The following is a 25,980-nucleotide window of genomic DNA, read 5'->3' on the forward strand; positions in this document are numbered from 1 at the left end:
CCGCTTCTGGCCCATGAAAGAACCAGGTTTTCACTCCAGCACCAAGTATGATGCAAGCTAACCCATTGTGGGGCAGTTAACCCCCTCCATACACACAGATAGATACAGTGACATTCCTCCCCCATGCAAATCAGATGAGCAACAGTGTTATTGTCCCCTCTCTGCTCATCAAATGATCAGTGTGATGACCGTGGAGGGGGTGATTTGCATCCCCATCAGGATGCTGGGTTCCATCCATGCAAGCACTTTGAGTGCTTTGTTTCCTTTTTGCTGTTGCCAGAATCAGTGAGATGCAGAGGGAGTAAAATGTGCTTGGGGGCTGAATTAGCCCCCAAACTAGGGGTTATCCACCCCTGTTTTACATGGGCAGTTATCTAGAACTGGGAAAAGAGGCCATGATTGCTATGCAGGAGTTTTTACACACTTTATACCACTTTTCTGCTTTGAATCACTTAATTTTTTGATCATGGAAACACATCCAAAGAGACTGTTCTCTGAAAGAGTGCACATTAAAGTTATTGCTGTACCAGATCAGATATATTTACCAAAGTATATTGCCAAAACAAAGTCTACGATCTCTTAATTGTATATTCTGAGAAATGTTTAAATACAAACTATGCATAACCCTTATTGGCTCAGATGGCAAAATGTTCAATCATTACTATAAAAAAAAGTTTGTTGCCTGTAACGCTTGTACTCAGTAAAGTGAGAATCACGCCTGTCCCTGATGATACTATACTTGTGTAGGAGAATTCTTTCTCCATTGGGATCTTTTGCTGGGGGTCCATGAATAAAAATTGAAAAGACAGGCCTGGAGCAAAAAGGTAGGCCTTTATTAAAGAAACCAGCATATGCAGGCTCAGCCTCTCAAAACATCCAAGAGAGACTGCACTGAGACACTGTGTGCAAGCTCTTTATACCTTAATATTACAACATGTGACAGTAATTCACCAATCTTATGAGTCCTTGCCCACCCCACATCACAGTTCCTCCTCTCTACATTCATTCCAAACCAATCAGAAAGCATTAGCTAACTCCCTTGGTGATTTCCAAGATTCTGTCCATATCATAAATGTCACCGTTGTCCTACTGTCTCTTGAAGACTAATGAATTTTGGTTCTAGTTAGAACAGTTTCTACTGTTGTTACACTAGAATTTCAGGTTCGTTTCCTGCTGGTTGAGAAAACCCAATCACTCAAACAACAGAGAGTCAGAATAGCCAACCAAGGCCCCTTTATTATACGTTTTGCAAAGCGGAGATCTCACAGTGACTCGTGTCAGTCTATGAGATCTGAAACATTCATGATTTTACAGGCAGTTATACACTTTGGTTCCAAGGAGTTGGCAGTACACACAAATTCCGAAGGTGGGGGTAATCATGCTCTGTACTTTTGCACTGTAGCTACAAGATAAGCAAATTGCAACGTCTAAATCACTCATTGTATTCTTCACAGTTTTGCTGACTTCTTAGCAAATGGTCAATGGCCTCATGTTGCCAACTTACCAAAGATCATTGTCATCTTTCTAACGTGTTGTCAGCATTTCTATAGGTACAGGAAAGTTTTTAATTCAAACTTCAGTGTAACACTGTGAATATGTTTCAAGCATATACCATTGTTGCATTGTTTTCAGATGGCTCAGGCTGACTCAGGCACTCCTGGAAATATTTTGGACAAGTTTCCTTGAGTTAAGTTTGGAAACTTAACTCATGGTGTTTGTGAATGTATGAGCACCCCCAGTTCTAATTTATTTGCCATAGGGATTCTTGTCCTTCTGTTTTTCTCAGAAATCCCTTTTCCTTATTTATAAAATACATAGCTTATGAAGGAGGATTTTATTTAAAACACTTGGGCTCATTTTGAAGTCACACAAAGAAAAATAAAGAACTGGTTAACTAGTATTTGTTTCTTAGCCACTTAGATATATAGACAGACAAGCAGGCCACCCCAGATGTACCCTTTTCTTTATGGAAAGACACCTATAAAGTTAATACACTGTTATTTAAAATCTAACATCTATTTCTCTTTATTAAAACATTTGATTACTTATCCCCTAGATGGCATTCAAGAATCAAACATTGGCAATTCTTACGAATCAGAACTTCCTGAAACGCTCCTTGCTTCCGGACAATGAAATAATTAATCTTCAGCCTAGTCAAATACCAGTCGATTTGCCAAGAAACAAAAGATCGGCATGACCCATTGCCAATGGCAACGGGTTCTGAGTTAAATATTAAGATTCAGGTTTTCTCTACAAGTATGAATCTCAGAGCCCCAATAGGCCTGAAATTCAATATTTAACTCCTTATGATTATAAAAGAAATCTGCCTTCTTAATAATCATGATCATACATGTGTGAATATATAAATTCCCCATTACTTGATGCCCAACAAATTAGTAATTGTATTTTACTACTGTATTTTACTACTGTCATTTGTATGTGTGTCCCTAGATGAGCAATATCTAGATATGCCTATTGCTATACCAGCAACCAATAAGAAAGTATGTCAAGCAATGCCATCTGTGTTTAATTAGCATGTCATTTCTTGACATCAAACGTTGCTCAATGAGGAATTATTGAAATGTAATTGCAAACCATATTTCATAATAATGCTGTTAAAATCAATTAGAACATGCACCCTACCCCAAGAAGCCCACTCTGCTCCCTCTCTGATGGTGTTCTGAAGACTTTTGAAAACCATCTTGTTCTGGAGAGCCTTTGGAAGGGACTGATGGCTGAGTCTGAAACTGATTTTATTTCCCCCCCTTTTTAGTTTTGCCTCTTTAGTTCCCTTTTAATATAACTCCCCTGGATTTCTTAACTATATTTTATGTATGTTTATCTATTTTTTGTGTTTTTATGATTTTGTAAGCCACCCTGAGTACCCTATTTTAGGGTAGAAGGGCGGGATAGAAATATTTTAAATAAATAAAAAATATTTCCATTTTAGTCATGAAGATAAAATCATATCTGCCTTAAAATCTTCAATTCAGCATGTCCCTACAGAATAATTTGTTTAGCATTCAGATTATATGTAATTCAGAAACCTGATTTATCCCTAGACATGCATTCAAATCCTCATCCCCAATAATGCAAATGAAGCTACTGTCTGCTGAACATCGTTCTAATTTTAGGGAGAAGATAGATGTTCATAATTTCAACACAATTCCAGTACAGAAGTGTACCTGACACTACGTATCCAACACACATGAAGCTTTCTTCCAAGGCTCAGGCTTGAGGGAAACCTATAATTCCAGTTAGAGCAGAAACTATATTTGCATGGTACTTACAAGTTAGCTGTATCACTCATGAAGCAATTCCCACACGCACACACCTCTTGGAGCCAGACTATGTACAATGTTGATTGGCTGGCTCTTATGTCAGTCACTCCCCCTCCCTTCTTCTGAGCTGATTTCTACATTGAAATAAAAAAGGAAGTGAGGAAGGTTAAAAATTAAAATTAAGCCCTGAACTTGCCTGATGCTTGGAAAACATCCAACAATAATGTAGTCAGCCTGCAGGCTGTGTGTGTACTATTTGAGGAGCAAAGCTGTGGGTAAGATTGTCCTGAAACTGAAAAACATGTGCCTTCTCTTCATTGAAGGTGCATGTATCTGCCTTATCGACCCCATGATGTAATAGATCCAAATGAAAAAAAAGATGCACAGGGTTTTTCTAGCCCCTCTTATCATTGCTGTCACAAAACCCTGTTTTGTCATGTGACTTATACCTGAGCTTGCCTATGTAATGTATATGTGCACTATGAACATTTGCCATAAAAATCAAAAAAAGAAGCAAGAGTAACTGCAACGAACTCAAAAAGTTTGTTGTGATGATTGGTGAACTAATGGTTAGTCAGCACCGGAGACATTTATAATAATTTATAGACGCTTTATTGCACTGTTGCTACTACAGTTATATTTTTTAAACATCTCAATAAATGTCATTACACTGGAGGAAACTGGAGCATTAGTCAGGACAAAGGGAGTGGCTTCTACAGAATATAAAAAGTTCCCTGGGAAAAGGAATTGATTGTTAAACCACTTGGGGAATTGTAGTTCTCTGAGGAGAATTGGCGTCTCCTAACAACACTCAACACCTTTCACAAACTACACTTCCCAAGATTCTTTGGGAGAAGCCATGACTGTTTCGAGTGGAATAAATGTATGGTGTGAATGAGGCCCTACTCTCATCGGAACTGGTGTGTATGTCTGTCCCTCTTCAGGATTTCCTCCAAAATATCTCAGATCATCGGTCCTTCCCTCTCCTATGGCAACTCCTGAAGGCCAAATAAGGATGTGAGCACATTAGTCACCTACAGCAAAGCGTTTCCATCAGCCACACCTGGAGAGGGAAGCTGAATTTTAAAAAACAAAAACACTCAAGCCGCTCCCACCAGATTTTTACAGTAAAAAGCAGGGCTGGTCCCAAAGGTCAGGCCCTGGTCAAGGGCCCCTGGAGCCACAGAGGCCCCTGAGGGGCCTCTCAATAGGGTGGGGGAGGAGTAGTGCTCCTTTTCCACAATATGTGGCAGGGTAGCTGCCACAGATCGCAGGGAGGGAGCTTCCACCTGCTTGTTCGCTGGCTCCACCTACCTGTCCTGTCTTGCGGCTGCGCACGCAGGACTGTCATTAACCAAGATGGCAGCCAAGGTTTCCCTAAGGGGCTGATGCCTCCAGTGTCATCTTGGTTGATGGTAGCAATGCGCACATATAGCAGCTTGCGCAGCCACAAAAGACAGGAGAGATGGAGCCAGCGAAAGGGTGGGAGGAAGACGCTCCCTCCCTGCGAGAGACAGGCAAGTACAAGTGTGTGTGTGCACGCACGGAGCAAGCTGGTGCCCAAGGGCCCCAGCATGTCTGGCGCCAGCCCTGGTAAAAAGGGCCAGGGTATGACTAGCATTGACTGCCCGCTTTTTCAGACACACTGGAACCGACAGAAGAGTGGGTGTGTTTCTACCTTTTGAAAGACAGACAGGCTGTGCTCTAAACATCCCACAGGAGGCTACATTGCACAGGATTACACTGATAATCGAACTGATTATAATGTAATCAGCATAGTGGCAAATTCAGAAGTGAAGGGTCCCTTCATGATAGGCACAGCCATGCTCCTCACCCCTCCCTTCTTTTTTTTTGCTGCTGCTGGGTTGAGAATTAGATCCTTATTAGATCTTTATTCATGCCTTCTCCCTACATTCATTAATGCCCTGGGTTCCTACTGGGAGAAAGAGCGGGATATAAATCTAATAAGAGAGAGCTTCAGCTATGGGGCAGTGTATAAATGCAATAAATAAATAAATAAAATAAAATAAAATAATAAAAAGCAGATGTCCCTGTGAGCCAATAAGGATGAAAGGGGAGTGTTAGCTACTGAAAAGAATCTTCTCAATGGTAGTAGGTAGAAAGAGACAGAATTACTGTTCTGCCAGTTCCAGTGTGTCTCCACCTCTCTTCAGAAAACGGGCTCATGAAGTTAGGTAAACCCCACCCCTTTTTACTGCAAAACACTTGAGTGCATTTTTTTAAAATTCGCTTCAAAGAGATTTTGTAACTGATCGGCGGATCAACCCATTCCCCCTCCAGGTGAGGCCAATGAAAACGCTTTGCTGCAGGTGACTAGTGTCTGATTGATTCCAGTCAGCAGGAAAGGACAAGACAGCATGTTAGAAGACTCTTCTCATACATTCCCCTTTCATACGGTTTGGCTTGTAGGATGTTGGGACCCTGCTCCCAAAAATGCAAGGGGTCTAAGACCTCCTCCCAAGACTCTGGACAACCTCAACCTTGAATATAATTGTACATTTATGAGGTGAACGGAATTCTTAATTGGGAAGAATGAGAAATTACTTATTAGCTACAGAAAGGAAAGATGCAATCATCGATGGCTGTGAACACACTAGTAGCCAGATCAAAGCGTTTCCATTAGCCACACCTGGAGGAGGGATGGGTTTATCTGCCTTTCAGTTGCAAAATCTCTTTGAAGCCATTAAAAAAAAATGCACTCAAGCAGGTCCCACCACATTCTACAGTAAAAAGGGGCGGGATTTGACTAGCTTAGTGTGCCCGTTTTCAGAAGAGAAAGGTGGAGACACACTGGAACCAGCAGAATAGTGTGTTTCTGCCCTTAATGTGATAACCCTAGTTAGCAGCAGGGAAGGCTGGCCACATCCCTGTATTAAACATTTTCCCAGATGTCTCAACTGACATGCCATTGAGCAAGTCAGCAGGCAGACAGGAAGGAACCTTATTGTAGAAGTGAAAGTAGCGAGATCGTTCCCAGCTAGATCGTCTACTCGTTTATAATTACAGAACTGAAGGAGACCAGAAACATAAAGGAACCATGGAAGGTATTTGTTTTACATTAATTTTTCATGTCTTGATTAATAAGATTTCTGTTATGTAATATATATATATATGTTATGAAATTCGGGAATTTCAACAGGTGGAACCTTTTCATTTAAGTCCTGCTGCATTAAATCATATTAGAAAAGCTCTGAAGGAGGACATTTTTGCAGAGCTGGCTGCATTTTGTCAGTCTTTTCAAGTAGCTCCTGCACAAGTACAGCAAGTTTCACAACCACGCCCTGCAACAGTGAATCGTCAATTACTTTTGAATATATTGAAGCGCAGTGCTCATTTGAATCAGGCAGATAATGCCATTAATGAGCAACAGGGTCTACAGAGAACAGATGCAAATGACTCACCAGACCCGTATGATGGTTTCAGAAGTAGAGCACGGAGGCTGATGGCACACAGGTCTGACAGACAAACCACTGATGTGCAACAGTTTGTGTATGTTTCAGTTCTTGCTCTGGAGGAGGATACAGAGAAATGGAGTGATGGTTCACAGGTGGATGAGCAGCCTTCCTAGATGTTTCCATAATGCTCACTACATGCCTTTACTAAGCAAGGCAATGGCAACATACACGGCGTGGGACCACAGTATCTTGTGGAACGCGTCTCCCGCTATGAACCGACCCGGTCACTTCGCTCAGCATCTAAGGCCCTCCTCCGGGTACCAACCCATCAGGAAGCCCGGAGGACAGTTACTCGATCTAGGGCCTTTTCTGTAGTGGCCCCCGAACTGTGGAACAGCCTCCCCGAAGAAGTACGCCTGGCACCGACGCTTCTATCTTTTCGGCGCCAGGTTAAGACCTGGCTATGCTCCCAGGCATTTTAATGCGTTTAATGTTACAATTTTAAATCTTTTTGTTTGCTGTTTATTTATTGTGATATTTTGTATTTCTGTATTTTAATCTTTTGTACACCGCCCAGAGAGCTACTCGCTATGGGCGGTTTAAAAATGAAACAAATAAATAAATAAATAAATAAAAATATATAACAGTAAGCATATAGTTACAAACTGATTGTATCATTATTTGCTTCCAGTCAATTCAATCGGGGGAAATGGGAGGGATTATGAAAGATAACAGATAAATCAAGCATACACCAAATATTGTGTTTTTGATTTTGCAGATATTTACATTGTTTGTCGTATATGGTTATATGTGGTTCAGTTTCTGTAGGTGGGTCACTCTTGAGTCCAGTGTAGCACTAGTAGTGCATTCTATTAATAGAAGACTAGTGAATTCTGTTAACTAAATAATTTTTTTTAAAGGATCTTAGGGTAGAAGTTCCTCTAGTTTTTGAATAATCAAAAGCCTTCTCATCAATTTTTGTTCACTGGAGCTGAAAACATCCCTATGAATTTTTAAAAATGAAAATCTATTGTAAAACTGCAAAGAGTTCCCCAAATGTGGATGGGTTGCAACATAGTAGAATGGATTTATGGAAAATCCAAAATTTCCTCCTATATTCATATTCAGTTGACATTCCCAAATCTCACTCACCTCATCCTACTTTGAAGACTGTGGAAAAGAACCCAAAGCCTGGAAAGTCCAAAATGTGCTAAATGAATATTAACTGAAATTGAACTTCCCCTTTCTCACAGTGATGGTGAAATACTTTTTTAAAAACAACAACAACAATTTAGGCAACAATCCTATGCATACTTACCTGGGAGTAAGTGCCATGGAACATAGTGGGGCTACTTCTGAGTAGAGTTGTCTAGGGTTGTGCTGTTAGAGGACAAATATGCAGAGTAAGTTTCTAATTTGGACCATTGCAACCTATAAATGAATTCCAAAAACACAAACTTTAAGGCTACAATCCCTAAATATACTTACTAGAGAATAAGCCACAATAAACACAGTAGAACTTACTTCCCCAAATAAAGATGTCTATAATTGCACTACAAGTCATCCTAGGTTGTTGAGAATATACTGTAGCTATAATTCAGACATGTCATGTATTATGCCTCCTTCCTAAATAATATAAGAACTATTTATATAGATCAATTTTTGATAATGTGGAGGTATTAACATTGGACCAGTAAACTATCTGAGAAGTACACTTCTCAATAATCGGTTGGCTTTTTGGTGTGCTGATAAATGAAGCATGCATACCAACCTTGCTTAGATTAGGACACCAGCCATTGCTTACAACTGTTGCCAGCCATATTCTGTTACAATATAGCACATGGGGAACTCCCCCTCCCCCCCCCGCATCAAGGTAAAGGCTGCATTCACGCAGGGATAATGTCAGGGGCTACCAGCTGGCAGTGGTCAAGACCAACAGTGAATAGAGCCATAATCCACACCATACATTTACAGCATTCTTATTCCACTAAGAGTCATGGCTTACCTCCAAAGAAACCTGATGGGGGACTGTAGTTTGTTAAGGGAACTGAGAGTTGTGCAGTCAGGTCCCCAGATGTTGTTGAACTACAACTCCCATGATCCCTTGACCAGTGGCTAAGCTGCTGGGGATTCTAGTCCAAGAATATCTGGGGACCCAAGGTTGAAGAACAGTGTGTTAGGAGACCCTTAACAAATCACAGTCCCCACCAGGATTCTTTAGAGGTAAGCCATCACTCAAAGTGAAATAAAAGTACTTTAAATGTATGATGTATGGATTCTCTCTCTGCCATCCCATTTTTCTCTCTGTACCACTTTTGCCCCATTTCCCCCTCCTTGCCACTTGCATTAAATTAGACCAAGAGCCACAAGCTAGGCCTGTAAGAAAATATCTGACCTATTGTTTTTGGACTCCATAAGATAATTATTGTGTTTATCCTTGCCAGATCATTATGGTAAAATAATGGATGTTGATACCACTGGGGCTTCACTTGAAACTGGGAAACAAGAAGGTCTGAGTTATGGTGGTAAGATATTTGTTCAAATATATTATGATAGTTTTGTAAATCGATTGATGCTACCCAAGGGAAACACTTGGTCAAAAAGATAACCTGACTTTTTTTTTTTGCATCTATGTATTCTAATATATGTATGATTCTCTAATAGGCAAAAACCTTGTGGTTTAAGAACATGCCTATAGCCCAAAGATATTTCTATCCAACTTTAAAAAGCAGGAAAATTGGGCAGCTATAGTGAATGAACCAGGGGAGCAGGAGACCTCACCTCCTCTCTGAGATATTGGACTGCCCTACAAATTGATCAAAATGCAACACCATTTGGGTTGGTCTTTCACAGTCCAATCCACTTGTTGTGTAGCTTGGAAGAATTTGGTAATGTGCCTCTGAGCATATGGTGAGTGGTGGCAACCAGGGCTGTGGAGTCGGAGTTGTGGAGTCGGAGGCAATTTTGGGTGGAGTCAGAAGCAATTTTGGGTGGAGTTGGAGTCGGTAGAAATGTACTGACTCCGACTTCAAAATAAAATTAATATTTTAATATTAATATTAATTAATATTAATACATTAATATACATTTGCCATTTATGAAGGAGTCAGAGTCGGAGTCAGACAGTAGGAAAATTAATATAAATTTGCCATTTATGAAGGAGTCGCAGTCAGAGAGTAGAAAAACAGAGGAGTCGGAGTCGGAGTCGAAGGTTTGACATACCGACTCCACAGCCCTGGTGGCAACACCTACCATCTCCAAAGATGGAGAATTATATTTTTGTATGTTTGCTGGTGGTGATCTTACTATGCTTCTTTCCTGTGTTGCTAATGTTTCTACAGAGAATCTAATCTAGAAATTTTTTATTTCCCTCATTATTCATCCTAGAAATCTGTGCCAAATTTATTTTTATTAATTTCAAAGCCTATTTATTGGTCAATGTCATATGATGGTGAAGACGGCCTTTTGTGTTTCAAATTGGAGATTATGTTATATTTTTATTTTGGGTGCATAAACAGTTGGATCTGAAACTGCAGTTTAATGTAAAATCAGACTGATTACAATATGTTGCTACTTCAGCAATGACTCTAAAAAAGGTAAAGGCCCGCACTTGTAGTGCGAGTCGTTTCCGACTCAGGGTGACATCTTGCAATGTTTACTAGGCAGACCATATATATGAGGTGGGATTGCCAGTTCTGTCCCCGGCCTTTCTTTACCCCCCAGCGTATGCAGGGTACTCATTTTACCGACCACGGATGGATGGAAGGCTGAGTGGACCTCGACCCCTTTTACCGGAGATTCGACTTCCTCCTATTGTTGGAATCGAACTCCGGCCGTGAGCAGAGCTTCGGCTGCATTACTGCCACTTACCACTCTGCTAGCTGTTGGAAAAAAGAGGATGCATGTTTTCAGCCTGCTATGTTTCAACCACTTCATTTAAGGCAAGGTGGGCATGGTCAATTAAAAACATAGAGCACACCTAGAATTTTGCTAGAATATATTTCACCTCCCACTGTTTTATCTTGGGCAAACTGAGACGCTCCTCATGTCCATTGGAAACTATTCTGCAGAACAGTCAGTGCCATTATTCCACAATTGTTTTTGGAGCTTTTTTTTACTGTGGCAAAATGTTGCTATACTTCACATATTCATGTCTTCTTTCTATTATTTGGGCTGATTGCAAGTGGGGCTGGTGCTCAGAGGCACATGTTAGCAAATTCTTCCAAGCTACACAGCAAGTGGATTGGACTGTGAAAGACAAACCCAAATGGTGTTTGCATTTTGACAAATTTGTAGGGCAGTCCAATATCTCAGAGAGGAGGTGAGGTCTCCTGCTCCCCTGGTGCATTCACTATAGTTGCCCAATATCCCTGCTTTTTAAAGTTGGATAGAAATATCTGTGGGCTATAGGTACATTCTTAAACCGCAAGGTTTTTTGCCTATTAGCGAATTTCTCTGCTTTTTAATCCAGGAGGTAAGAAATAGGATTCTGTGCACGTTTGCTGAGAATAGATTGATCATTTGCATGCTTATTGAGTTCAGTGGGCTTTACTCCCTTGCAATCATGCTTAGGATAGGTGAAACTGACCACAGGGGATGGGAGGAGGAGGAGGGAGGGCGGGGAGGAAGGGCAGAGGGGAGAAGAGGGAGGGGAGCAGGCAGGAGGGGGAGGGGAGAAGGACAGATTTAATCATTTGCATGTTTATTGTGTTCAGTGGGATTTACTCCCCTGCAATCATGCTTAGGATAGGTAAAACTGGCCAGGGGGGAAGGAGGGAGGGCTTGAGTGGGCAGGGAAGGAGGAAGAGGGGAGGGGAAGAGGATGGGAGAGGAGAAGGGAAGGAGGGGAAAGATGGGTCTGATCATTTTCATGCTTATTGAGTTCAATGGGATTTACTCCTATGCAATCATGGTTAGGATAGGTAAAAATGACCGTGGGGGAGGAGGAGGGGGAAGAAGTGGATTAGAGGGGGGCAAAGGAAGGGGAGGGGAGGGCAGGTTTGATAATTTGCATGCTTATAAAGTCCAGTGGTATTTACTCACGTGTAATCATGCTTAAGATAGGTAAATATCACCATGGGAAGGAGGAGGGGGAGGAAGGGGAAGGGGAAGAAGGGGATGGGGACAGAGGGGCAAAGGAAGGGGGATGGAAGGGGCAAGAGAGAGGGGATAGGAGGGAGGAGAAGGGATGGTGGGTTTGATCAGTTGCATACTTTTTGAGTTCAATGGGATTTATTTCTGTGCTATCGTGTTTGAAAATGGAAATGGACTGCCTTCAAGTCGATCCCGACTTATGGCAACCCTATGAATAGGTTTTTCATGGTAAACGGTATTCAGAGGGGGTTTACCACTGCCTTCCTCTGAGGCTGAGAGATCCAAGGTCACCCAGTGAGCTTCATGGCTGTGTGGGAATTCAAACCTTGGTCTCCCAGGTCGTAGTCCAACACTGACCCAGGGGAGGAGCAGAGATTGGATGGGTGGGCACTGGGCAGAGGGAGAGCCCGTTTCCTTTCCAAAAACCACATTGTGAACAGTATCATTGCTTTTCAGCGTTTCCCCCACCTTTTTATTCTACAGCAGGCACATGTAGCCTCCCACGCAAATTTAAACCAAAGCTGTTCCTGGCCACAAACACACCAGGCCCTTATTTCTCTTTAGACAGTCATGGCGTCTCTCAAAGAATCCTGGGAAGTGTAGTTAGTGAAGGGTGCTGAGAGTTGCTAGGAGATGCCCTGTTCCCCTCGCAGTCCTTCAATTAGAGTGGCTGACTGTTAAACCAGTCTGGCCACTGGAGCTCTGTCAGTGGAATAGGAGTCTCCTCTTAGCACCCTTCAAAAACTGCACTTCCCAGGATTCTTTGGGGGAAGCCATGACTGTCTCAAGTGAAATCAAAGTCTGGTGTGGGTGTGGCCCCCTGATTAGGCAAGCCCAGCAGCTGTGAGTCTGGTTTTAGAACATTGACAGTTGGTTCTCACTGAGCATGCCTGACATTATTATTAAGTTCCAGCCAAAATTTATTAAATTAATTAAAAATCAGCCAGGCATTTTTTTAACGTTTAAACTGCAGAAGATGAAGGTCAGAGTATGGGGCAAGGTCAGTAATGGATTACAGGTACTCTGTGGACATGGCTGATGTTTAATGAATTTCAACAGATTATGAGAACTCTGAAAGAAAAAGTCCAAAAGGGCTCTGGGGTTTTTCTCTCTCTCTTTAGACTTTGAACTCTTTATTCTCTCTGACTGTTTTGTGTATCGCCATGAAAATTTAGAGGGTTGTTAAGCAAGCGTTTCTGAGTTCAGGACTTTAAGTTTTGTAAGGTTTTGTTTTGAAATGAGGTTATGGGAAGCATCAGAATGGCATGGGGGTATTTTCAATTTAGCATTGCAGAATGTGAAAAATCCATTGCTGGCTATAGTATACAGCCACTCTTGAGGCTGTACATTAGGGATCACATACACATTACACTTACCACATGGAACTGCCTTCAAGTAACCACATAACCCTTCTGATAAGGAAGTGTGGTTTGCTCTTTGGTGGTACACATTATGATTATGGCATCAATAGGACTATCTCCAAGACAGACCCACACATGACCTGGAGGCTGGTGCTAATGTGGAAATGTTTTACCAGATAAGGAAATGTTTTCTAATGCTCTCTGTTTTATGGTGGGAATGGATAGCACCAGCAGTATATCATGTGGGGTATTTTGTATAGTAACATGTAGACGAGGCCTCAGGTAGTTACAGTGAAACTAGCATGGGATTATGATTTATAAAAGCCCTTCCCACATTACAAAAATGCTATTTTTGGACTCCTTATCACCTGGCTCAACCATGATTTTTAAGACCCAAATTCCATCACCTCTACAATTTGCCAATTCTAGACAGTACAAGTGGGGGGGGGGAAGAGATCCCTCTAAATAATTCTAGGCCCACCCTCAAAGAGTTCCATTTGTTCCTAGCAGGACTGCCTCAAAGGTAAGGTTCGGCATTCTCTCACTAGTTCTTTAAGTCACATCTTGTTTCAATACCTTTTTCACAGGTAGTTGGTAGTAAAAGGCTCTTGAGACAGGGAAGGGGTATTATTTGAGGGGGTCTAAGTTTGTTTTTTATTTTTAAAATTAAAAGTTAAATTAAAAACTAAGTTAGTTTTTTAATTGCCCTTTGATTTGTGGGAAGTTTTTTTCTTGGTGCCTAGCAGGTGGAAACATTAAGCTAATTTTAAGATGTACATAGCAGAGGGTGCTTCCAGATGGGTGCTTATTGTGGGAGTTGGTGCTGCTCATGCATGCAAGCATTTTGCAGCACGCACACAATGCCAGTGCTATCTAACTGCTGGGTCATATCCTCCCCCCCCCATTTTTTCTGGATTTACCCTTTTCAGGAAAAATATGGTAAATAAATTTTCAATGCTTGTTGCCAATGACCTGTTTAAAATATTATGCCCCCAGCTAGAAGCACCCAAATATGACTTTCAGGTGCGTTTGCCTCACTCTTCTCCTCCGTTTTCCAATTGGAAAGCAGAATAAACGTTTGACAGCTGGACATACAGTGTGAATATCTGTAGGAGAAGATCTTTGCATGTATAATTGCATGACGGCTTTCATGGAATCTGAAACCTCAGTTGCTCAGAGTTCAACTATACACATGGTCCTTCTCCTGGCAGATGTTTGCACTGCATGCACAGATGTTGGGGAAGGGCTGGATGGAGCGTGCAACAATGGGGGCAGAGCACCTTGGCGCAGCGCTGCTCCTTGCTCTTGTGTTGGTATACACAGAAGATTTTAACACCGGAAGAGGACACACACCTCCAAGACTCTTCTACACGTGTAGTGAATGTTAATGGTACAGTGTTCTTCCATGGAAGCAGTTGTTGTTTGATGAGATTGGTCTTTCCCTTCTAGGTCCACTATTTTAATGCATGACTGAAGCTGGACTGTGGCCCTCCTATTTACCTCAAAATGTCACTTCAACCATATGCAATTGAGGTTCCCTTTTTCCGTGCATTTGAAACTAATTTTTAAAAATCATATTTACTTTTACTTTTCCACAAGGGGTTGAAGCTTCAGAAAGAATTGCAGAGAGAGACCTTAAGAATATGGAAAAATATAAAACAAAGATTAAGAATGTCAGTAAAAAGACAAATATTGATGCAGCTATAATTGCAGCTATAATCTCTCGAGAATCTCATGCTGGAACTATCCTGAAGGATGGTTGGGGCGACCATGGAAACGGATTTGGTTTGATGCAGGTAAAGGATTTATGTTTGATTGACATAAATACATGAAACACAACTCCCCAATACTTAGCAACCCCAATTCCTGCTGTGCTTTCCTGGCATTATAAGGAGCCATTACAAGTGTGAATCATCCCCAATCAAAACAAAGTTTAGTTTAGTTTAATTTCATTTATAAACCGCCCATAATCAATGGCTCCCTGGGCGGTGTACAACATAAGATAATACAATAAATCAACAAAAATCACGAAATATAAAAATACAGATACATAATAACAATAATGTAATATTAAGATCACTAAACCATTAAAACATTAAAATACTTTAACATGAATGAAAAGCCTCATATAATTGCAACTGCTCCCATTTCCCTCTTGTTACAAAAGGAGATTGATTTAAATCAGCAAGAAAAAAAGGCTGATTTGTAGTATTGGCTTAAAGCAAGGTTTAGTTACTCATTGATACATCTATATACTTCCTAAACAGTTGTGCAAATCTGAACAGTTAATTTACAGCTAAAAATAATATTGTTTACATTGTTTTTCAGTCTTACAACCAGGCTTTGCATGTTAGTCACAATGTATACATTTTGCATGCTTTTATTGATCGATATGGGAATATTTTAAAAATATGCCTTCTATAGAACCAGTATCCATGACAGTTGCTGAGGTTAAATATGGGAATTTGGGAGCATGCACACTTGACAATATAGCCTTGTCTTCTTTCTTCTGTTACTCCTTTCTGGTTCACTCTGCCTCGATCCAGCCCCATCCTCCCAAAAACATAGTAGCAAACAAAAACTGAATGTCTGATAGTTAAGGCAGACTAGAACAGTTTGTTTTCATCAGATGAAGATGTAATGCTGATGCATGGTAGGTAGAGTGTATTCATAACTGAAAAATGATTAATTTGATTCTTGATACAGGCTTGCATACAAAAGCCTGCTGTAACATATCTGCCAGAAGCATTGATACAAGTTAGAGATTAACCGTAGGGCTGATAATGCTTATACAATTTCTAGATTATGGAGTATTAAACTAGTATTCCACAAGAGAAGCTTACCATTAAAAAAAACTGATTTAAAACTTAAAAGTAATTTAATACACAGTGCCTTGCAAAAGTATTCAGACCCCACCAATGCTTTGATATTACTGAATTACAAGTGGTATGCTGTAATTTCATTCTGTATGATATTTTATTTTGAAACACTGAAATTCAATATCAATTATTGTAAGGCGACACTGGTTTTATGTTGGGAAATGTTCGTAAGAAACATAAAAAACTGAAACATGTTGCTTGCATAAGTATTCAACCCCTGTGCTGTGGAAGCTCTCAGTTTACACAGATGAAAGAAATTGCCCTATCGAGGACACGATTACCTTACCATTGGCCTCCACCTGTGAACCATTAAAGTTGCTGTCCCATTGTCAAGATAAAAACCCCACTGTTGAAGGATCATTGATCATGTGGATCTGAAGGAAAATGAAGACCAAAGAGCATTTTACAGAAGTGAGAGATAATGTCATACAAATGCATAGATTAGTAAAAGGGTACAAAATAATAACCAAGTGTTTGGATATCCCAGTGAGCATAGTTGGATCAATAAGCAGGAAGTGGAAGCTGCATCACACCACCCAGGCACTGCCAAGAAAAGGACGTCCCTCAAAATTCAGTGCACAGACAAGAAGGAGACTTGTGAGAGAAGCCACAGAGAGGCGAACAATTACTTTGAAGGAGCTACAGAGTTCAGTGGCTGGGAGTGGAGTAATGATGCACCAGTCAACCATATCAAGAGCTCTGCGTAACACTGGCCTGTATGTGAGGGTGGCAAGAAAGAAGCCATTGCTCAAAAAGTACCATCTGAAAACATGCCTGGAGTTTGCCAGAAAGCATGAGAGTGCCCCAGCTGTGATGTGGGAAAAAGTTTTGTGGTCACATGAGACCAAGAGAGAGGTTTTCGGCCAAAACTCAGAGTTGGATCAGGCATAAAACAGGGATGTGTCATTGCTCCTCCCTTATTTGCTATCTTCATTGCTGTGATTCTACACCTTATTGAGGGGAAACTTCCTACTGGTGTGGAAAGCATATCGAACAGATGGAAAGCTTTTTAATCTCAGTAGGCTAAAAGCAAAAAAGTAATGCCAACCTCTGTCGTAGAACTTCAATATGCTGATGATAATGTAGTCTCCGCACATTCAGAGAAAGATCTTCAAACTATCCTCAATGTCTTTGCAGAAGCATATGGAAAGCTTGGGCTCTCAATATTAAAAAAACCAAAATGCTGCATCAACAGGTGTGAACTAGTCCCTCTGTAGTACCATCAATCTAGCTTAATGGTGTGACACTGGAGAACGTTGATCACTTCCCCTATCTTGGCAGCCATCTCTCTGTAAAAGCTGACATCGATGCTGAAATTCAACTTTGGCTGAGCTCTGCGAGTGCTGCATTCTCCCAAATGAAGCGTAGTGTGTTCGAGGATCAGGATATTTGCAGGGAGACAAAAATGCTTATTTACAAAGCCATTGTACTACCAACCTTACTGTACACCTGTGAAACATGGACCTTTTTTTTTTTAACATGAACCATTTATAAACACCACTCCCAACTTGAAAGATTCCACCAACGCTGCCTCTGGAAAATTCTGCAAATTACTTGGGAAGACAGACAGACTAACGTTAGTGCGACGTCCTTCCCTGGTTCTCCCTGTCAGGTTCCCACCTGCTTGTGGCTACTGCCTTTCACTAGGCATCACTAGGGACACCACCAGTCAGGACCATCCTTTATATGGTTTCTCACTCCGCTCTAGCACAGATCTCACTAGATCCCACTGCTAGGCAGCACCACCAGTCACTTCCTGTAACCGATACTCCCAGAGACCTTGCCTCAGTCCCTCTATAGCTTGTTACTTTGTGACTGTGTGCCTATGCTGTTCCCAACCCCCTTGTATCCTTATATATAAAGCATACAACTCTGGGTTGCTCTGGATACTTGACTTGTTACATTTTCTCCCTTCACCGCTGCCACCATTAGATACAGTTTCTGTTCAGTCTTGGTAATTACCTTGCCCTCCCTTCTGGTCTGTATATTCCCCCAGCCAAGGATCAGGCCTTAGGTAAACCAAGTAAGTATTTATTTACTAACAGGAAATAACAAGATTACTTTAGGAATGTTTCACAAGCATATGGTTTCATATATGGTCACTCTTTATGTTTCTGTTCATATATATACTCTTTAAATATCACCAAATACAATCCAAACTTCCCTCAGAACTCTGCCAACCAACCCTCACCAAACGACCTCACTCCAACCAACTCAACTTCTCTCCCTTAACCAACTCAACTCCCCTCATCACTCAGAAACCTCCATTTATACCTTCAGCCAGCCAGCCACTCAGCCAATCATCTCCACGAGCTAGAGGGAGCCCCAGCTGACAAAGCGTCAAGGCGAGTTAAGGAGCAGAGCGAGTTCGGCAGCAGGGCGAGGAGGCCAGGGCCCCCCACTCTGCCCTTCTCTTCCCTGACCTCAACTAAACCACAGTCTCCAACCTATTGACGTAATAAACCTCAAACAAAACTATGCAGGTAAGAAGCCAGCAGGCGTGTGGGGGCTTTCCAGTGTTTTGCACAGCCTGCAGCATGTACGACTATCTGCCTGTTGGACAGAAGTCTTGGGTGTGCTCTCGGTGCAATGAGCTCCTGGCTCTCCGGGAACGACTTCATTTCCTTGAGGCCAAGGTGGCAGACCTGGAAAAGCTGAGAGAGGCAGAGAGGTGTGTGGAGGAGGCCTTCAGGGACGTTATAGCTGTGTCCCACTCCAACGATGATAGCTCTCCTGCTATCATGGAGAACGATGGTCTCGGGGAAGGAGAGCATCCAGCTGAGGAAGAGGGAAATGATCCCTTAGAAGGGACCCATTCCTTGGGGGATGAGCAGCTATCCTCTCGTGCCGAGGATATATCTCCAGGGGGTGGAGGGATCCTTGTAGTGGGTGATTTGATCATTAGGAACATAGACAGTGGGGTGTGTGATGGGCGTGTAGACCGCAAGGTGTTTTGCCTGCCTGGTGCGAAGGTTGCGGATATCGCCCGTCGTTTAGATAGTTTGGTAGACAGTGCTGGGGAGGAGTCAGTGGTTGTGGTGCACGTTGGCACCAACGACATGGGGAAATGCAGCTGTGAGGTCCTGGAAGCAAAATGTAGGTTGCTAGGTAGGATGCTGAAAGCCAGGACCTCCAAGGTGGCTTTCTCTGAAATGCTACCGGTTCCACGCACAGGACCAGCCAGACAGGCCCAGCTTCGCAGTCTCAATGCGTGGATGAGACGATGGTGTCGGGTGGAAGGGTTTAGATTTGTTAGGCACTGGGGAACATTTTGGGACAAGCCGGGCCTGTACAAAAGGGATGGGCTCCACTTGAACCAGAATGGAACCAGACTGCTGGCACTTAAAATTAAAAAGGTAGCAGAGCAGCTTTTAAACTGACTGAGGGGGGAAACCCGACAGGAGCTGAGAAAGGTCCGGTTCAGAATAAACCTCCCCCTGGGATAAAAACCAAAGAAATGATGAAATTTTAAAAGGGGTAGGCCTAGAAGTAGGCATTGTGAGAGCAGGGGCACAGGATATCAATTCAGAAGAGCAAAATTACCACAGGCCAAACCACAAGTGCCAAAGACACTTGAAGAGAGACACTGCTTACAAGTGCCTGTACGCTAATGCTAGGAGCCTCCGAACCAAGATGGGAGAACTGGAGTGCTTGGTCTTAGAGGAGAGCATTGATATAGTGAGCATAACGGAGACCTGGTGGAATGGAGAAAACCAGTGGGATACGGTTATCCCTGGATATAAACTATATCGGAAGGACAGGGAAGGACGTATTGGTGGCGGAGTCGCTCTATACGTGAAAGAAGGCATTGAATCCAGCAAGCTCGAAACCCCAAAAGAGGCAGACTCCTCCACAGAATCGTTGTGGGTGGTGATACCATGCCCCAGGAGGGACTTAATACTGGGAACGATCTATCGTCCCCCTGATCAAAATGCTCAGGGAGACCTTGAGATGAGATATGAAATTGAGGAAGCATCCAAACTAGGAAATGTGGTAGTAATGGGGGACTTCAACTACCCGGACATAGACTGGCCGCATATGTGTTCCAGTCATGACAAAGAAGCAAAGTTTCTAGATATTCTAAATGACTATTCCCTAGACCAGTTGGTCATGGAACCGACCAGAGGGACGGCAACCCTGGACTTAATCCTCAGTGGGGACCGGGACCTGGTGCGAGATGTAAGTGTTGTTGAACCGATTGGGAGCAGTGACCACAGCGCTATTAAATTAAACATACATGTAACTGGCCAATTGCCAAGAAAATCCAACACGGTCACATTTGACTTCAAAAGAGGAAACTTCACAAAAATGAGGGGATTGGTAAAAAGAAAGCTGAAAAACAAAGTCCAGAGGGTCACATCACTCGAAAATGCTTGGAAGTTGTTTAAAAACACTATATTAGAAGCTCAACTGGAGTGCATACCGCAGATCAGAAAAGGTACCGCCAGGGCCAAGAAGATGCCAGCATGGTTAACGAGCAAAGTCAAGGAAGCTCTTAGAGGCAAAAAGGCTTCCTTCAGAAAATGGAAGTCTTGTCCAAATGAAGAAAATAAAAAAGAACACAAACTCTGGCAAAAGAAATGCAAGAAGACAATAAGGGATGCTAAAAAAGAATTTGAGGAGCACATTGCTAAGAACATAAAAACCAACAACAAAAAAATCTATAAATACATTCAAAGCAGGAGACCATCTAGAGAGGCGATTGGACCCTTGGATGATAAGGGAGTCAAAGGTGTACTAAAGAACGATAAGGAGATTGCAGAGAAGCTAAATGAATTCTTTGCATCTGTCTTCACAGTGGAAGATATAGGGCAGATCCCTGAACCTGAACTAACATTTGCAGGAAGGGATTCTGAGGAACTGAGACAAATAGTGGTAACGAGAGAGGAAGTTCTAGGCTTAATGGACAATATAAAAACTGATAAATCACCGGGCCCGGATGGCATCCACCTGAGAGTTCTCAAAGAACTCAAATGTGAAATTGCTGATCTGCTAACTAAAATATGTAACTTGTCCCTCGGGTCCTCCTCCGTGCCTGAGGACTGGAAAGTGGCAAATGTAACGCCAATATTCAAAAAGGGATCCAGAGGGGATCCCGGAAATTACAGGCCAGTTAGCTTAACTTCTGTCCCTGGAAAACTGGTAGAAAGTATTATTAAAGCTAGATTAACTAAGCACATAGAAGAACAAGCCTTGCTGAAGCAGAGCCAGCATGGCTTCTGCAAGGGAAAGTCCTGTCTCAGTAACCTATTAGAATTCTTTGAGAGTGTCAACAAGCATATAGATAGAGGTGATCCAGTGGACATAGTGTACTTAGACTTTCAAAAAGCGTTTGACAAGGTACCTCACCAAAGACTTCTGAGGAAGCTTAGCAGTCATGGAATAAGAGGAGAGGTCCTCTTGTGGATAAGGAATTGGTTAAGAAGCAGAAAGCAGAGAGTAGGAATAAACGGACAGTTCTCCCAATGGAGGGCTGTAGAAAGTGGAGTCCCTCAAGGATCGGTATTGGGACCTGTACTTTTCAACTTGTTCATTAATGACCTAGAATTAGGAGTGAGCAGTGAAGTGGCCAAGTTTGCTGACGACACTAAATTGTTCAGGGTTGTTAAAACAAAAAGGGATTGTGAAGAGCTCCAAAAAGATCTCTCCAAACTGAGTGAACGGGCGGAAAAATGGCAAATGCAATTCAATATAAACAAGTGTAAAATTATGCATATTGGAGCAAAAAATCTTAATTTCACATATACGCTCATGGGGTCTGAACTGGCGGTGACCGACCAGGAGAGAGACCTCGGGGTTGTAGTGGACAGCACAATGAAAATGTCGACCCAGTGTGCGGCAGCTGTGAAAAAGGCAAATTCCATGCTAGCGATAATTAGGAAAGGTATTGAAAATAAAACAGCCGATATCATAATGCCGTTGTATAAATCTATGGTGCGGCCGCATTTGGAATACTGTGTACAGTTCTGGTCGCCTCATCTCAAAAAGGATATTATAGAGTTGGAAAAGGTTCAGAAGAGGGCAACCAGAATGATCAAGGGGATGGAGCGACTCCCTTACGAGGAAAGGTTGCAGCATTTGGGGCTTTTTAGTTTAGAGAAAAGGCGGGTCAGAGGAGACATGATAGAAGCGTATAAAATTATGCATGGCATTGAGAAAGTGGATAGAGAAAAGTTCTTCTCCCTCTCTCATAATACTAGAACTCGTGGACATTCAAAGAAGCTGAATGTTGGAAGATTCAGGACAGACAAAAGGAAGGACTTCTTTACTCAGCGCATAGTTAAACTATGGAATTTGCTCCCACAAGATGCAGTAATGGCCACCAGCTTGGACGGCTTTAAAAGATTAGACAAATTCATGGAGGACAGGGCTATCAATGGCTACTAGCCATGATGGCTGTGCTCTGCCACCCTAGTCAGAGGCAGCATGCTTCTGAAAACCAGTTGCCGGAAGCCTCAGGAGGGGAGAGTGTTCTTGCACTCGGGTCCTGCTTGCGGGCTTCCCCCAGGCACCTGGTTGGCCACTGTGAGAACAGGATGCTGGACTAGATGGGCCACTGGCCTGATCCAGCAGGCTCTTCTTATGTTCTTATCCAGCATACTTCAGCTTCTCACCCATGTACTCCCCCTTTCTCTCAGTCAATTACCATACATCACCTAATAGACCCGCACTTACCATATTTACAGATGCTAACTTACAGGAACATCACAGTTAGCGTTTTGGAAGAAGCAAAGACTACCAGTGTTGAAACAATGATCCTTCAACATCAACTTCGCTGGACTGGCTATGTTGTTCGAATGCTTGATCACCATCTTCCAAAGCAGCTACTTTACTCACAACTTGATGGAAAATGGAATATCAGTGGACAGCAAAAGAGATTTAAAGATGTTCTTAAAGTGAATCTAAAAAAAGAAAAGAAACATGAACATTGAGAACTGGGAAGTCTTGGCCCATGAATGTCCCAAATGGAGGTCAGCTGTTATCAAAGGTGCTATGGACTTCGAAGAAGTATGAATACAGGGCGAACAGGACAAACAAGCTAAGTGGAAGGCACATCAAACAAATCCTCACTGCAACCATCTTCCATCTGGAAACCTATGTCCTCACTGTGGGAGGCTGTGTGGATCCAGAATTGGCCTCCACAGTCAAGACCTTATCTTAGAAGACAATCTTACTCAGCCACAAGTGATCACCAATGAATGAATGAATGAATGATCCCAAGCACAAGGCCAAAGCAACATCAGAGTGACTCAAGAACCAAAAGGTGAATGTCCTACAGTGGCCCAGACAAAGTCCTGATCTCAATTCCATTAGAATCTGTAGTGCTCTTTGAAAATTGTGGTCCACGAGTGACATCCACCAACCTGAATGACCTGGAGCAAATCTGCCAAGAATGGGCCAGATCCCTCTGACACTGTGTGCAAAGCCAGTACATACCTACCCCAAAAGACTTAAAGCTGTTATTACAGCGAATGTTGTCTCTACCGAATATTAATGAGGGTGGGTTGAATACTAACACAAGCAACATGTTTCAGTTTTTTATGTTTCTTACAAACCTTACAATAATTGATTTTGAGTTTGTTTCAAAATAAAATATCACACAGAACAAAATTATAATGTAACATTTGTAATTCAGTAATATCAGTGCATTGGTGGGGGTCTGATTACTTTTGCAAGGCACTGTATATATATTTTATCCACCCTGCTTGTTACCTTCTTCACTTCTTTTGTAATCTCCTTGGGGCAGGAACTGTTTTTTTAAAATTTGCCTGTCACTTTGTAAAGCAGCCATACATTGACAGCACCGTACAACTATCACTGAAATACTTCGTTTATTTTAGGTTGATAAAAGATACCATAAACTAATTGGCACATGGGACAGTGAGGAGCACATCACTCAGGGCACCCTCATTCTATGTAGCATGATAAAGGATATCCAAAAAAAATTTCCACAGTGGACTAAAGAACAGCAGCTCAAAGGTATGAAACTACTGGTTCCAAAATACTTTCCACAAGCTCAGGCCTGTGGATTTGCTATGGACGCATGAGATTGGGCAGAGATGTTTCTGCCCTCCCTATCTGGGAAGGTTAGTGTTCAGTAATTACACAGAACACTTCAGGGCAAGGGGGGATCTAGGGTGGTCATTGCCAAGTACAGAAGCAGGCCTTCTCAGAAACCCCTTCCCCTTGTATCTATAGAATCATTCCACTAAAACATAGCAAACTGCCTTATACCGAGTCCCACTACTGGCTTATCTAGCTCAATATTGTCTGTAATGACTAGTGCCTCTCCAGTTTCAGGCCAGAGTTTTTGCCAAACCTACCTGGAGACATCAGGGATTGAACCTGGACCATTCTGCATACAAATTATGTGCTCTACCACTGCTGGTTATGACCCTTTCCTGGCAAAAGCAATACCCTTTATCAAATGACAGTTGCCATATTGACACAGTCTGCACCTGTGTGAAAAGAACATTTCCCCCCATTTAGCTGATCTTAGAAGCAGGTCTACATTTATCTTACAATTAGTGACGAGGATGTTAGATAGATGGGGAAAGTTGATACTCCTCATACTCAGATACACTTAAATATGTACCTCTGCTCAGTTACATATTGTAAGATTGTTTCAATTCTTGATATGATAAATTGTACATGATTAGGAACCCATCCTTTTCAATAAATTTCACTCAGGTTGCAAACACACACACAGGAATAAGTCCTTTTGAATTCAGAAGGACTTCTGTGTAATCATGAACCAATATATATGTATGTATTGGTGGCTTGAAGACTTCATACCTAATGATCCTGACCATCAAGTAGAGAAGGAAAGCTTACATTATTCATCTTCTATGTTTCAATCAACACTATTATATTCGATTTTGACTACATCAGGAATGTAAGCATCCTAAATTCAATTTTCTAATTGTAACGTATTTTAAACACATGGGAGATGCCTGCTAAAGCACATGCCTTTGATGTGACTTATGTTACTTTGATCTTAAAAGTTTTTTCATTACAGGTGGAATTTCAGCTTATAATGCAGGAACTAAAAATGTCCAGAGCTATGACAGAATGGATATAGGCACAACAAACAACGATTATGCCAATGATGTTGTTGCAAGAGCCCAGTTTTACAAAAGAAATGGATATTAATTGTGCTTTTAAGCAGTAGATTATTGCTTATTTGTTTATTGCTTATTTGTTTTAAATGCCTTAATCAAAACTTTTGCATAAAACCATTAGGCCTTTCTTTTTCAGCTGTTAAACAAAGATGTGTAAAGTTTTACAGAAAACTTTTAACACATTTCTTGCATATTGACCAGCATATTTTAAACTGGCCATGACTTGAGATCACAACAGCAAGTTAAAATACATTTACTTCTTTAAAAGCATACAATACTGATTCAAGTACTAACTGGCTATTGTGTACAAATGAGTATGAACTTTTACACATACCCAACTGCATGAAATTTGTCCAAGAGCTACGGTAATAAAGTATCTAACCTACTGTTACTTGCTTTTATTTACATTGTTAATACACAAATTTACAGTGCACAAATGACAGAAAAGCGTTCAGACATTATTGTTCAATCAAGTGACAGAAAGAATCTGAAATGCCAATACCTGGAATAATGGTATCAAAATGTTTATTATGTATTTGGAGAAATTATTTAAAACAGGTAGCAGCTGATCAAAAAGCTCAGAGGAAGGTCATCACAAAGGTAGCCATGCCATTTATCCCTAGCATTTGGTTATACAAACAATACTGCTTCTACTCACTGATGTTTAATTTCTAGCCATCATGGCTAACAGCTAATCCAGTCTTTGCCCACTAGTTCCCTCCAGATGTTTTGGAGTACAATTCCCATCAGTCCCAGCCAGCACAGGTTGGGGAAGCAGAGCTAAAAAGAGCTTCTCTTTCATATATGTCCATTACTTTTAAAGCCAT

General features: G+C 41.7%; 1 protein-coding gene across 1 annotated transcript; it reads left to right on the forward strand.

Moving 5' to 3' along the window:
- Nucleotides 1-6,060: 6,060 nt before the first annotated feature.
- LYG2 (lysozyme g2) lies at nt 6,061-25,539 on the forward strand. The gene is made up of 5 exons (XM_061626879.1): nt 6,061-6,346; nt 9,142-9,222; nt 14,752-14,948; nt 23,873-24,011; nt 25,051-25,539. The coding sequence occupies exons 1-5, from the start codon at nt 6,340-6,342 to the stop codon at nt 25,182-25,184; spliced, it is 558 nt and encodes a 185-aa protein (XP_061482863.1). The 5' UTR covers nt 6,061-6,339; the 3' UTR covers nt 25,185-25,539.
- The last annotated feature ends 441 nt before the right edge of the window (nt 25,540-25,980 follow it).

The sequence above is a fragment of the Rhineura floridana genome, chromosome 5 (genome assembly GCF_030035675.1).
Source record: "Rhineura floridana isolate rRhiFlo1 chromosome 5, rRhiFlo1.hap2, whole genome shotgun sequence".
In the NCBI taxonomy this organism is placed as follows: Eukaryota; Metazoa; Chordata; class Lepidosauria; order Squamata; family Rhineuridae; genus Rhineura; species Rhineura floridana.

Coding starts and splice junctions, on each gene's coding strand:
- LYG2 (XM_061626879.1), top strand. Junction 9,223..14,751: donor AGAAGGTCTGAGTTATGGTG/GTAAGATATTTG, acceptor CTTTTCCACAAG/GGGTTGAAGCTTCAGAAAGA. Junction 14,949..23,872: donor ACGGATTTGGTTTGATGCAG/GTAAAGGATTTA, acceptor CGTTTATTTTAG/GTTGATAAAAGATACCATAA.